Consider the following 12,335-nt stretch of genomic DNA (forward strand, 5'->3'; position numbering starts at 1 on the left):
TTGTGATGTACAATCATTTTATGTTTTTCTTTTATTTTGTTGTTTTATAAAATTAAAAAATCAAATTACCATTGAATGCATGGATATTTATCGAACAGAGTGTGCATGGAACCTCAACAAGGTAAAAATTTGCTATATTATCTGCACATCTTATTGCTGTAAAGGAAAATAATGTGAAATTTAGATTATTGCTGGCTTTCTGTGCCATTACGTTAACAGAAAAAATACAAATGTTTTACCTCTTTCCCATGATGTGCAGAGTATATTTACAGAAATAAAAAATAATACTCTTAACCAAATTTCTTATGCTGAAGATGTTTAGGGTATGTTGATGTTGCCTATTAGTTGCTACTTATATTGTGCAGTATAGCTGGAAACTATGCTTTCAAAAACAGAACATTCAGCACTCTCAAGTAAACAATTGGTATGAATATTCTGTTTTCTTTCTTTTCAGCTCTTGAAGATCCCGACAGTGCAGTTGATGACAGAGACAGTGATTATCGTAGTGAGACCAGTAACAGCATTCCACCTCCCTTTCACACCACCTCCCAGCCAAATGCATCCGTTCATCAGTTCCCAGTTCAGTCAAGATTACAGCTCCAAGGAATTTCTCGGGATCCCTGTGTTGGTACAATCCCAAATTATGATCTAGATTACCGTGAAAAAAAAGGAATAAGGTATGTAGCCTATTTTTGGAAATATAGTATTTCAGTTTGTGGATTCATATTTGGTTTTGAGATGAGCACACTTGCACTTGGAAGGAAAGTATATCTTTAACATTTTTTCATTTTACTTCAGCTGCAATGGTATCCTCAAGTTCCTTCACTTGAAATTTTCCAAGTGCCTGGCCTTTGATTTGGTACCACTGGAAGTGTTAATTTAGTTAACCATTCCCTCATCACCACCTTAGACTTTCTTGTCAATGTTTCACCTTTTCTCACCTGGTCACTGTTTTATATTGATCTGTACACTCCTGACAATACAAATCACTTTTATGAAAATCATCTTGAGGTGTAAAGATAGCCCACATTTCCGTGAACTTATAGAGAGATACGGAAAGGTATCATCAACCCACCCTCCACCTAATTATAGGATTTATTAACATATAAAGGACAATTTAAACTGGCCTATTAACCAACTGACCTGCACATTGTTAGTATGTGGGAGGAAGCCACAGTAACTAGAAGATACTATTGTCTATTGAAACCCATATGCAGTCACAGGCCTGTTTATATCTGTTTTTAACAGCCAAACAATGTTCCACCAAGGCACATTCTCCTGTTCCCCACTGGCCCTGTCCCATAGGTCTCTGTGGCAGGTCAGATCTGCTTTCACCACAGTAAACATTTGGAGAGTAGCACCCCGGATGGGTGGGTTCTGAAATCGTGAACCAGTCAAGTGGCCACAGACTTTGCCAGTATTTTAAACCTCTAACTTCAGCCGTCTACTGTCCCTATCTACTTCAAGGAATCCATTATTCCATTCCCCGAGTAAAGTAAAATGACATGTCTCAATGCTTCTGTCCAGTAGGTCCAACATCAACCAGAATGTAGTTCTTTGAAAAACTGGTAGCAGCCCACATATGCACCAAACTCCTCGGCAATTTGCTTCCAGGAAAATTAGCTCTGCAGAGAAAACCGATGTTTCAAGTTACCTTTTGGATTATGTAAAATTGAATATTAAAATTGGTGCTGAAAAATATGTTATATCAGATTGAATTTGCAATTTTTAAGATATTACAATATAATCGGTTTACATAGGGAAAACTTAAAGTAACAAGGATATTTATATTTATTATGCAGTTTCAAAGTTGATCAAATTCAGATCCTTTTTCTGACTAATGTTTTGCATCTTTTTCGATTAAAAAAATGATATTCATTGTTAACAGGGTATGAAATGTATTTACATATGTATTTTGTAACCATTGATGTGTCAGGTTCAAAAGAAGAAATCTTCCAATATGTGACATGTTGCCAGATCTTTGTGATCTTGAGGCAGCATTCAATTAATGCATTTCAGAAGCAAAACAGTATTTTTGTTTAACTTGAATGCAGTTTTCATAGAATAACCAATTTGAGCTCTGAAATGCAGTTACACAGTAAGTAATTATTCATCCTCCTGTTTTCTACTGTCATTCGTTTCCCTTACCAGACGATATGATAGCATAAATTCTGCTGCAAATGGCCGTAGTGATCTAGAGTCTGCATCAGAATCTAGTCAGCTAACCAGCCGCCAGTACTCCCTCGAAAGTAGGCAGTCTCTAAATCTGTCCGATAGGTGGGTTCTGTTCTTCTTTACAGCCTTGATGTTGCTGTGTAATGGTGTGCTATGATAGTATGAAGTTAATATTGGTTGGACTGTTTGCATGCTTTTAATGTTTCCTTGGATGTGTTTCCAGATAGGATAAATTTAACTACTAAGTGTATTTAAAGAAAGAAAGTGCAAATGCATTATCAACACGAGTAAACAAAATGTTTTTTTTAATTCCCTTGAGTTTTTAATCATTGTTTATTTTGTTTGTCTCTTTGCTTAATATTCAATTAATTTAAAATGTTTTCAATATCATCTTTTAAAAAAAACATTTCCTAATATTGTTTTCAAAACATTCTGTTGTCTACTTATGCATGCCTTGCATTAACAAGCCGGAGCATCTTACAAGAAAAGATCAGAATCGTACCAGTGGATTTTGGTGTTGGAGAAGAAGACTGGGAAAGTAAATATGAGGAGTTAGGGAAACAATTCAACAGCTTTTCTGGGAAAGAAAGTAAAAAAGGCAGACAAGAAGGAACTCCAAAGAAGATCCCTATAAAAGGAAAAGTTCATAAATGCACGGAACATGCAGATAGGAAAGACCAAAAAATATTAAAGTGTCAGCAGTTTCTGAAAGGAAAATCAAACATTTTGCTCTATCCTAGTTATCCAGAGGAATATAATACAATTGATAGGCGAAAAAAGAAAGGCAGAACAAATAGCTTGGGGGACAGTGACATGCAAAAGCTAAACCATTCTAAAAAATTAGATAACCCATCTCCCAGTGGTATATTTATCAGCAACCTTTCCAGTAAAGTGTCAAAAATAGAATCTGAAAAAATGAAATGGAATCGCAGCGACCCTTTGCTTTATAGCTATGACATGGCAACAACAGTTAAAGTGAATAAACAGGAACCTCTGAAAAGAAATAACACATGGAGATTAAATGAATCATTCAGCAACAACCCTGAAGATGTGATAGATGGAGCAGAATGCCTGGATGAAATATGCAAAGAAAAAATGGCAGATGAAGGAATGTTAGAGGACATTTGTGATACCTATAATAGCAGTGATTCTGATGATCTTTGTTGTTCTCTTGAATCTGACGATGAACAAGAAGCTTTATTAATTGCACAGTCATGGCATGAAAGTGGCAAAAGGTGTGTTGACAGAAATCAGGATATCATTGCTTCAAATATCCCCCAAAGCAAAGAGCAATCAAGGGTCATCATTGATGAGGAAATTGATGACATATTACATCAAACCAGAAAAAGGTTGCATTCCACCAAAAGTGAGAAAATGAATGAAGATTTTATTGATCCAATGGATGAACTGCAATGTCTGGTAGCATCTGTCTCTCAGTACTTGGCAGAAAAAGAAGAGGAAATTAATAAATTTGGATCACTTCCAAAAATGCAGAATAAAACTCTCAGAAAGTCTCAAGAAGAATCCATGAGCCCGAGGAAGCATGTTAGTGAAGAAAAAGTACCTTGTTGTAATAATGCACAAGGATGGGAAAATGAAAAAGGGTTGAAACAGGCTGATGGTGGGGATAGTGATCAAAAACTGGACTCTCTTCCCGATCTGACTGGTGTGAAAAATACCATGCAGTCTCTATTCAACTCATTGGGTGAAAAAGTAGGAATGGGTAAAAAGCAGCATTCATTTTTGGGAAAAATAATGTCTGCTACTTCAGAATCTCCAGACAAAATTAATAAGGCATGCACTAATCTCTCAAATTTATTTTCACCCATTACCAATGATACAAAGGTTCATCCTCCTATGAATGATGCATCAGAAGGAAATGATACTTTGCTGTCCAAACCTCCATGGCCTGCTCCAGAAAGCAAAGAATCTGATTCTTCTAAAATGATTAATACAGCAGAGGAGAAAACGTTACAAAAGCCACAAGATGAAAATATCTATCTGGTAACTGAACCATCACAGAACAGAGTCATTGAGTCATTACTTGAGAAACTAAACCCTTTAAAGTTCTTGATAGAAAAAAAAATAGCAAATGATAGTCAGAATGACATTGGGCAAAATACAACACATCAAGCTAACAGTGAAGAAAAAAATGCGTTACAAGTATCTAATAATTGTCCCCGCTCCAATGACATTGACAATCACTCTCAAAATAATTTTGATGATAAGTTGTACCAACAGAATAACTTTTTAACAAACACATGTCAGAAAGATGTTGCTCTAGATGAATGTACAGATCATGCATTAGAGTTGCATAACATGTCAGAAACTATGGAGCAGTCAATTCCCATAGTTCGAGAAAAAACAGATAAACATACACCTGAAACTCTGGGACCACACGATGCTCATGATAATAAAATAGAGAATAATATGACGCCTTCCACGAAATTAGAATCTTTACAAACAAAGTCCAACACACAATACTGCTCTGGAATTAATTTGAGATATTTTAACCCTTTAAAAAAATCAGCAGGTCATGTTTTTTTTCCTTCACTGGACAATAAAACACAAACAGCATCAGAGACTCTGTCAAAGTTTCCTTTTCACAGATCTGCTGAGGATGTCCGAGATGAGGAAAGAAATAGAGATAATCAGTCTTTCTCTCTTGTAGAAAAATTGAAACGTCCATTCTTTTCTTCTGAAAACATCTTTACTGAAAATCAAAAAGAAGCAAACCCAGATGCAAGAATATCTTCTGTAAAATTTCATGTGAATGAGAGACTATCAGCATTTAAACATGAAATAAAAAATGAACCACAGCCAGATAAAATTACAACATCTGATGAATATGAAGATAATATATTGGAAGATATTTCAAAATTGTCATCAAATGCAAAACAAAGAATTGATAGAGATAAAAAGGAAAAAAAGATCAGTAGTGAACAAGGATTTTTTTCAGGCTTGTTTACATTTTCAGACAGTAAAAATGCATCCACGTCAAAGCTGGAAATTAATGATAAAGTGGAAAATTTGAGGACTGTATCTGAACAAGTAGATCTAAACAAACACATAACATTTTCAGATGCGGCAACATCTTCCTCTGATCACTGTATCACAGTAGATAAGTCCACTTTGGAATATGAGCATGTTGAATCAATGAATGAAAAATTACCTGAAACAGACAAACCAACTCTTGGCAAAGATGGATTTTTTTCAGGCTTTATAAAATATGCTCCAAATGAAAATTTAATAAACTTAAAGCAGGATGTTAGTAGCAAAGATTATTCTGATAAAGTGATAAACATAGAAAGAAAAGACAGAAAGAAGCACACTTCTTTGATTATGTCATCTAATACATCAAATCAAGCTGATATTTTGGTCAAAGGTGACGATGGTGCAATGAAGCTAAACAATGTCGATAAGAAAGAAGAAGACAACAGTAAGCAGTCAGGTTTTATTTCAACCCTCTTTAATTTATCAGCAAATAAGCAAGAGGGCACACCTTCAAAACAAGAGAGTTCTCTTCATTTCTTGAAACTTATAAGTAAAGGTCAATCTGATAAAGAAAAAACTAAGAATGATGGTAAACGTGGACAAATAAGTTCAATCTTGGCAGATGTTATTAATAGGACAGACAAAAACGCTGAAGAAAAATCATCTTTCAGTTTCTTTGACCAATTTACTTCCAAACCAAAGAAAAATAGAGATGAACCCACAAAATCTAAGAAGGATTTTGATAAACAGGAAAACTCATTTTGGAGCTTTGGGAAATCTTTCCTTGATTCAGAAAGTGCTGATGACAAAAATGTTAATAATAAAATGGATCTGGACCTGAATGAATGTGAATTTTCTAAAGAAACAAACACTTGCCCTGCATTTATAAAAAATCATGACAATTTTGCTCAAAACTTGCAAAAATTGAAGCAAAGTGCACCTGGATCACTGAAATATGAGGTCACATGGAATGATTTCTGCAGAGACGGTCAAGCGTATAATTTATTACCACCAAATGATTCTGTAGAATTGTCAAATCCCACCAATTTAAGTAGTTTTAATTCTGTGGTGGAATTGGGAGACGATAACTGTACTGAAATTGGCTCACAAGAAGGTGCTGATACATGCTGGTTAGATGATATTGCTACAAATCAAGATGCTTTCCAGATCCAGTGTAGAAACTGGAACAATGAGAGGGATGAATATTCTATGTTCATGAATCTCTCAATAAATGACAATGATGCCAGTGTTGAAGAGAGAAGACATTTATTCAGCAATAAGATTGAAAATAGCATGGGACTTGATTACTTGGATCTTAGTGTAAAATCCAGAGATTCCAGTATGCAGTATTTATATTATGAAGATGATGACCAGAGAAATACGAGATGTATGAACGCAAACTCAGAGAAAGATTGGAATTTATTGGAACTTGAAGTTGGTGAAAGGAGTTCTATGGAACTGCCGCTGGATTTAAGTTTCTCTGGCAATGGAGTTGCTTGGCTTTTCACACAGCAACAAGAGTCACAGAACAAAGAAAACTCCTTTATTAGTAATTATCAAGAACACCAAGACTGGTTAACTATATTTGAACAGGGGATGTGGTGTCCTTCAGAAGATGCTGAATATGGTTACTACATCTTTAGTGATGATCAATACATATATTCCTTGATTACTGATGGTAGCGGCCAGTTTATATACCTATGGAGTCCAGAGACAGATGAAGGGCAGGAAGAATGGGCGTGTGATCAATGGTTGAATGGTGATTTTGACATGGAGGTCAGTAATTACATGGTTTCTGTTTGTGGTTTGAAGGTACCCATTCCGAGTGATTTGGACTTACTCTGGTGCTGGGAAGAGCAACCAATAGACTCAGAAATTGATGATGTACCTCTTGATCTTTCCCTGGTTCTTGAGAAAAATAAACAGTTAATAGGTAAACATTTAGGTACCTATGCAGGTGTATTTAAGGATTCAATAGAATGGGACAGAGAAGAGCCATTCGACTTTTCATTAAGGAAAAATACATGCACATTGGAAAAGCTTAAAATGGATTTTATATTTGAGAAACAACTCATTCATCGCCACGAAGATCTTCAGACTTCAGCTTTTGATCTTAGAATAATCCAAAGAGGTAATTTGACTTGCAAATCTTTAGCTGATACAACTGCAGCAAGTGACATTTCTGACCATCCTTTTTCAAAATCCCAATCTAAATCCTTGTCACAGCCTGTCTCTGCAGGGTGGATAAAACAATTTAATTCTTCTGTTAAGCTTTCAGAACCTTCCTATTCTGAACAAAAGATATCTGAATTTAAGGAACAATCTGAAGAACATGGAACATCTTTTAAAAAGATAACTCATTTTTTCTCAGCATTGGGTGGTTTAGTTGGGAAACAAAGTATGGAAGATTCTGATTATTCTAATTTGTCTTCAGCAGATGCAACATGTTTTACTCCTACAAAGAATGAAATGGATAGCAATAAAACACTTCCTCGAAGTGGTACTATGAATAGAATAAATGATGATACTGAGAATGTGCAACCGTTACCAATGAATCAAGATCAAACGCCAATGAATGTATTTGCATCTGGTTTAAAAAGCTTGAAATTTATATCCACCAGCTGGAAGTCACACTCAAATGTAGTTGGAGAACAGCCAACCTTGATTAATGAACACCAGCACACAACAAATCAAGATTTTTCTATGTTGATGCTCAAACCTGATCAGTTTCTAAATGATAAATACAACTGCCAGCAAAAAACAACTAAGACAAGATTGCAGCCATTAGCTGAGAGCATTTCCAACATAAACCATAATTCATTTGCTTCAGATCCAAAATCCAAGGATGTAGCAACGGATATACCATCTCAGAAACATCAAACTGCTCCTGAAGCGTCCACCAGGACTGCACAGGACTCATTCTTTAAAAGCTCTTTAAAACTTTTTAATTCTTCAGGTCAGTCTCAAGTTAAAACTGATGAGAGATTTCAAATTGTCTCTGATTTTTTTTCATCAGCACGTTCGAAAGAAGGGCATAGATCTGCTGGCATGAATTTGGCAGAAAAAAACCGAGAAGACAAAACCAAAACACTCAAAAAGGAGGAGAAAGATCGAACAACAGCTATTCAGTGTGATGCAGAAACTCAATCTTCAGGCATCTCTTCTTTTTTCAGCTCAATTGGAGGCTTCTTTAAAACGGATGCAAGTCCAGTTCAACAATCGGATGTTTTGAGCTCAACCAACACTGAAAGTAAATCATTTTTGGATAACAGCAGAATTCAAAATAAAGGTCTGGAAAATCGAGAAGAAAATGCTCCACTTGGATTCTCAAAATACGAGGTGCCAAATGCAAGATTAAAAGGTTTGCGAAAGCAACAAACGCTGAGGGAATGGGGCACAGATTATGACATTGGAACAGCGGAAGGAAGTGCATTGCATGGCATTACAAATAAAATGGCAAATGTAGAAAAAAATGTTGGTGCAACAGAAAAGGAAGACATTTCATCTTCTCTGAAAGCTGGTAATGAAATTATCCCAAATAATAAGGCATCAAGCAATGATCCCACTGTAGTATGGGATGACTATACCTCTCTTGGTGAAGTGAAATCTACTCAATATATTATGAAAGCAGAGTTTTCTGATATAACAAAATCTCCAAATAAACCAACTGTTACTACTTTGAGAAATCAGTTTGGTTCAGAAACATCCATCTCTTCAAACATTGGAAGGTTGAAAAAATCTGATAAAGATCAAAGTCATTCTCTTGGATCTGCTTCATCACATGACGAAGAAAAGGTAGAGCAAAAACCCAAATTAGGTCTCTTTAATTTATCCTTTCGAGATGATCAGAAGTTTCCTAATACATCTCAATCCAGACAGCAAGGAACAGGTAAGGGCATATTCTCATTTTTTAGTGCAGCAGCTGATACATCAAATCATACCCAAGTTCATAACAGTGGCTCATTTTTATCCAGGCCCAAACCAACAGGTAATTCAGATGGATTCTTTAAATTACCAGCTTTCTTCTCAACAACTTCCTCAGTTGAGAAAAAGACAAAAGAAAACAACTCTGTTTTTAATTTCTTTGACATGACATTCAGTGATGAGAAAAAGACAAAGCCAGAGATCTCCCAGCCAAGTTTTGAAGAAAAGGTTGAAAAAAAAGTAAGGCAGCATGATCAAACAACTGCAGGTCAAACAGAAGCTGTTACAGAAATGGAGCAGTTAGACATGAAAGCAGCAGCTATGCAGCCAAACACTACTGTTACAAATGAAAATGACAATGACTTAATATCTATGAAAAGCTCTTTCATGGGCAACAAAAACAATGAGTATTCAGCAGATGAAGAAGTTAGAGTTGAAAGCAGTGTTGCTGCCGATGACTTGTTTTATTCAAATCAGAATGAAGATGTATCAGATACAACATGCCTTTTTAACAATGATGATGCTTATAAAGATGATCATGTCACTATATCTGATTCTAATTTTGTGGAGAGCCTAGAACCTGAGCATGTCGATATTGATAATTGCAATGAGGATGAAAATATTGTTCAGGTTAATGCTGCAGATGAATATTTAACACAAGCAAAGCTTATGAGTAATTCAGTTTATTTGGGGGAAAAATTACATAAAAATAGTTCCGGTCACTTGCATTCTGAGGTGAAAAATGATCGAGGCAAGGTTGATACTGGAAGGGAGCAAAGTTGGGAACTGCAATGTGACCAAACATATGATTTGAGAAACATGGAAAAGGAAAAACAAGGCACTGTAACAACTTGTACAGTTACAGGACGGCTAGATGCTAATGAACAAATGAAATCATCTGAAAGTAATAAATCTTTGATAGACTCATCTGTAGAAATGTTTTCTGGGTTTATGACAAAATTTAAGTTGTTTCCTACCAGTGAATCTATGAAAAGTTCAAACAGTTCATTTTCATCACTTCAGTCTGTATTTACAAACTCAACCTCTGTATCAAGTAATCAGCAACAAAGCTCGTTTTTAAATTTTTCACAAGGTGGCCAGACTCCATCTACCAAAAGTGATCTGTTCAATAAGTTTAAATTATCTTCTGGAGCAACAAAACGCACTGAAAGTCCAAAAAACAATTTGTTTCAAGAAGAAATCGGGGAATTTAGTAAAAGAGATTGTTTCCAAATTCTGAAGACCCCATATAAAGTAGAAGAATTGATTGTTGATGTTTCTGGTGAAAACGGTGATGATGCCAGTACTTTGTTGGAGCAAGAATCTATCAGTTGCACTGAGAAAAATACAATTTTTGTTGATAATGACACAAATGGTGAGGAGGTGGATAGCATTATGGAGGATACTGAACCTGTAAATACAATAGTATATTCAGAGCCAAAACCCACAGAAGTTCTTAAAACCGAAGATATCATACTACCTTCAGATGCACATGAAAATGAAGAATTGGCCATTACAGTTTCTACGGGGAATCATACTTTCAGTCCTTTTGCAACAAATGTAGACATGTTTTTAGAAAACAGTATTATAGAATCAGATAATGCACTGATTAACATGGAGCTTCAAGATGGAGGTATGACTGTTTTACCGAAGGATGTTAATACTTGTGAAGTACCATTGTCAGATTGTCCATCAGTCAACTCCGCATCACAAAAGACTGATTGTGAGACCCCCATGTCAATTTTTGAAATTCCAGCACTTAAATTCAATTTCCTGTCTTCAGGAGAAAATGTCAAGTCATTTAGTTCTATGTTTTCGCAGCCATCTCTTAAAAGTAGCTCATTCGGGCATACTGGGTTGCTGTCAAGTTTCAAGAAATTTTCTAAGACACTTTTTGAAAGGGATGCTGATCAACTGGAGAGAGAGGGGGAAAAGGTGCAAAGTTCTGGTTTTGAAATTCTGAATAATAATACCTGTCAAAACGAGACCACAAATGAACAAGGAAGCTATGTTATCACAGAGCAGCCTTTAGAAAGAGATAAAATGGATATTCCTGACATTTCAAGATCTGAGTTACTGGATTACAAAAGTCATATTGACTTATTAAAGGATAAGGAAGTACTGGGTAAGTCAGGGCAGGCATCAGAAGTTACAGATAACATTGCTGAGAATACCAGGACAGAACAGTCGTGCCTTAGAGCAAGAAATTCAGATACTTTGCAGGATATTCCAGATGCCATTCCTTCAGAAGAAGTACCTGAACAACTCTGTGTAAACCAGGAGAAGATATCTGGGGATGAAACAGATATTTCGGTTGCAGCTTGCTCATCTCCGGTGTTGATGCATGGACCACAGGACCAAACTTTACACACTTTGGAACTTTTGAATGTGAAAAGGCCAGTTTAGCTTTAGCATGATAAATGGCACCAAAAGGTTAACCATTTATAATGCATTAGTAAAATAATAGTAAATTACATGTATTGCAATAGTCTAGTGATTTTATTTCTAAATTTGTCCTTTTTCAATTCAATGCTTGATGTGCATTACACTCAGGGCTCAAGCGTAGGCCAGGTACCTAAAATAATGCCCCATAATGTACAGGCCACAGTTAGTAATAATTAATTAAAATAAACTATAAGGTTTTGCCTTTTAAATCAATTCCACCATTGATAAAAAATATTTACCAACTCTTTGCAAATGTTAAATTTGATTTAAAAAAAAGATTATTTAATATCAGGTTAAAATCAACGTTCTTTTATTTTGTGTATCATTATGTAAAATGCATAATTGTGTTGGGACATCACATACTGTCAAGTATAATCTGCTTCATTGTCACAGCCTTGTGCCTGGTTATATCTGGCAGTTTGTGACCTGTTGACTATTGGTTTTGGCGTGACGATTGCTGCATTTATATTCTCACCCTAAGTTAAGAGGCAGTTTTTGGTTTGATCTGTTCATTTTTGTTGTTGGCTTACCAATCACTTCTTTGCACTTATCATTACTTTGGGATTTAAAAAGTCACAGCTTGATGAAAAGTTTTGCTCTCTGCTAATGTTAGAGGAGACTATGCTGGCAGCAGTCATCTTTGGATAATGAAATATATCATTTTTCAACGTTGTGGTGACAGGCACGTGTGGTCAAAAACTATAACAGATGCTGTGAAAATCTGACCCAACTAGTTCTTCTCACCTTTAAGCATTCATGGGTCAGAGTAGGCTGTTGCACTTCTCAAGAAAGCTTTG

The 12,335-nt window shown here is 35.7% G+C and overlaps 1 protein-coding gene across 4 annotated transcripts in view; it reads left to right on the top strand.

Moving 5' to 3' along the window:
* LOC129696097 (protein unc-13 homolog B-like) overlaps positions 1 to 12,335 on the top strand; it is a 411,098-nt gene that overhangs the window by 217,156 nt on the left and 181,607 nt on the right. For 3 of the 4 annotated variants that reach the window (XM_055633576.1, XM_055633551.1, XM_055633558.1), the window contains exons 8-9: positions 455 to 677; positions 2,152 to 2,277. In XM_055633576.1, the coding sequence (XP_055489551.1) occupies positions 455 to 677; positions 2,152 to 2,277 (349 nt within the window). The remainder of the gene's footprint in view (positions 1 to 454; positions 678 to 2,151; positions 2,278 to 12,335) is intronic. The other variant, XM_055633568.1, reaches the window with a different exon arrangement.

The sequence above is a fragment of the Leucoraja erinacea genome, chromosome 1 (genome assembly GCF_028641065.1).
Source record: "Leucoraja erinacea ecotype New England chromosome 1, Leri_hhj_1, whole genome shotgun sequence".
Taxonomy (NCBI): Eukaryota; Metazoa; Chordata; class Chondrichthyes; order Rajiformes; family Rajidae; genus Leucoraja; species Leucoraja erinaceus.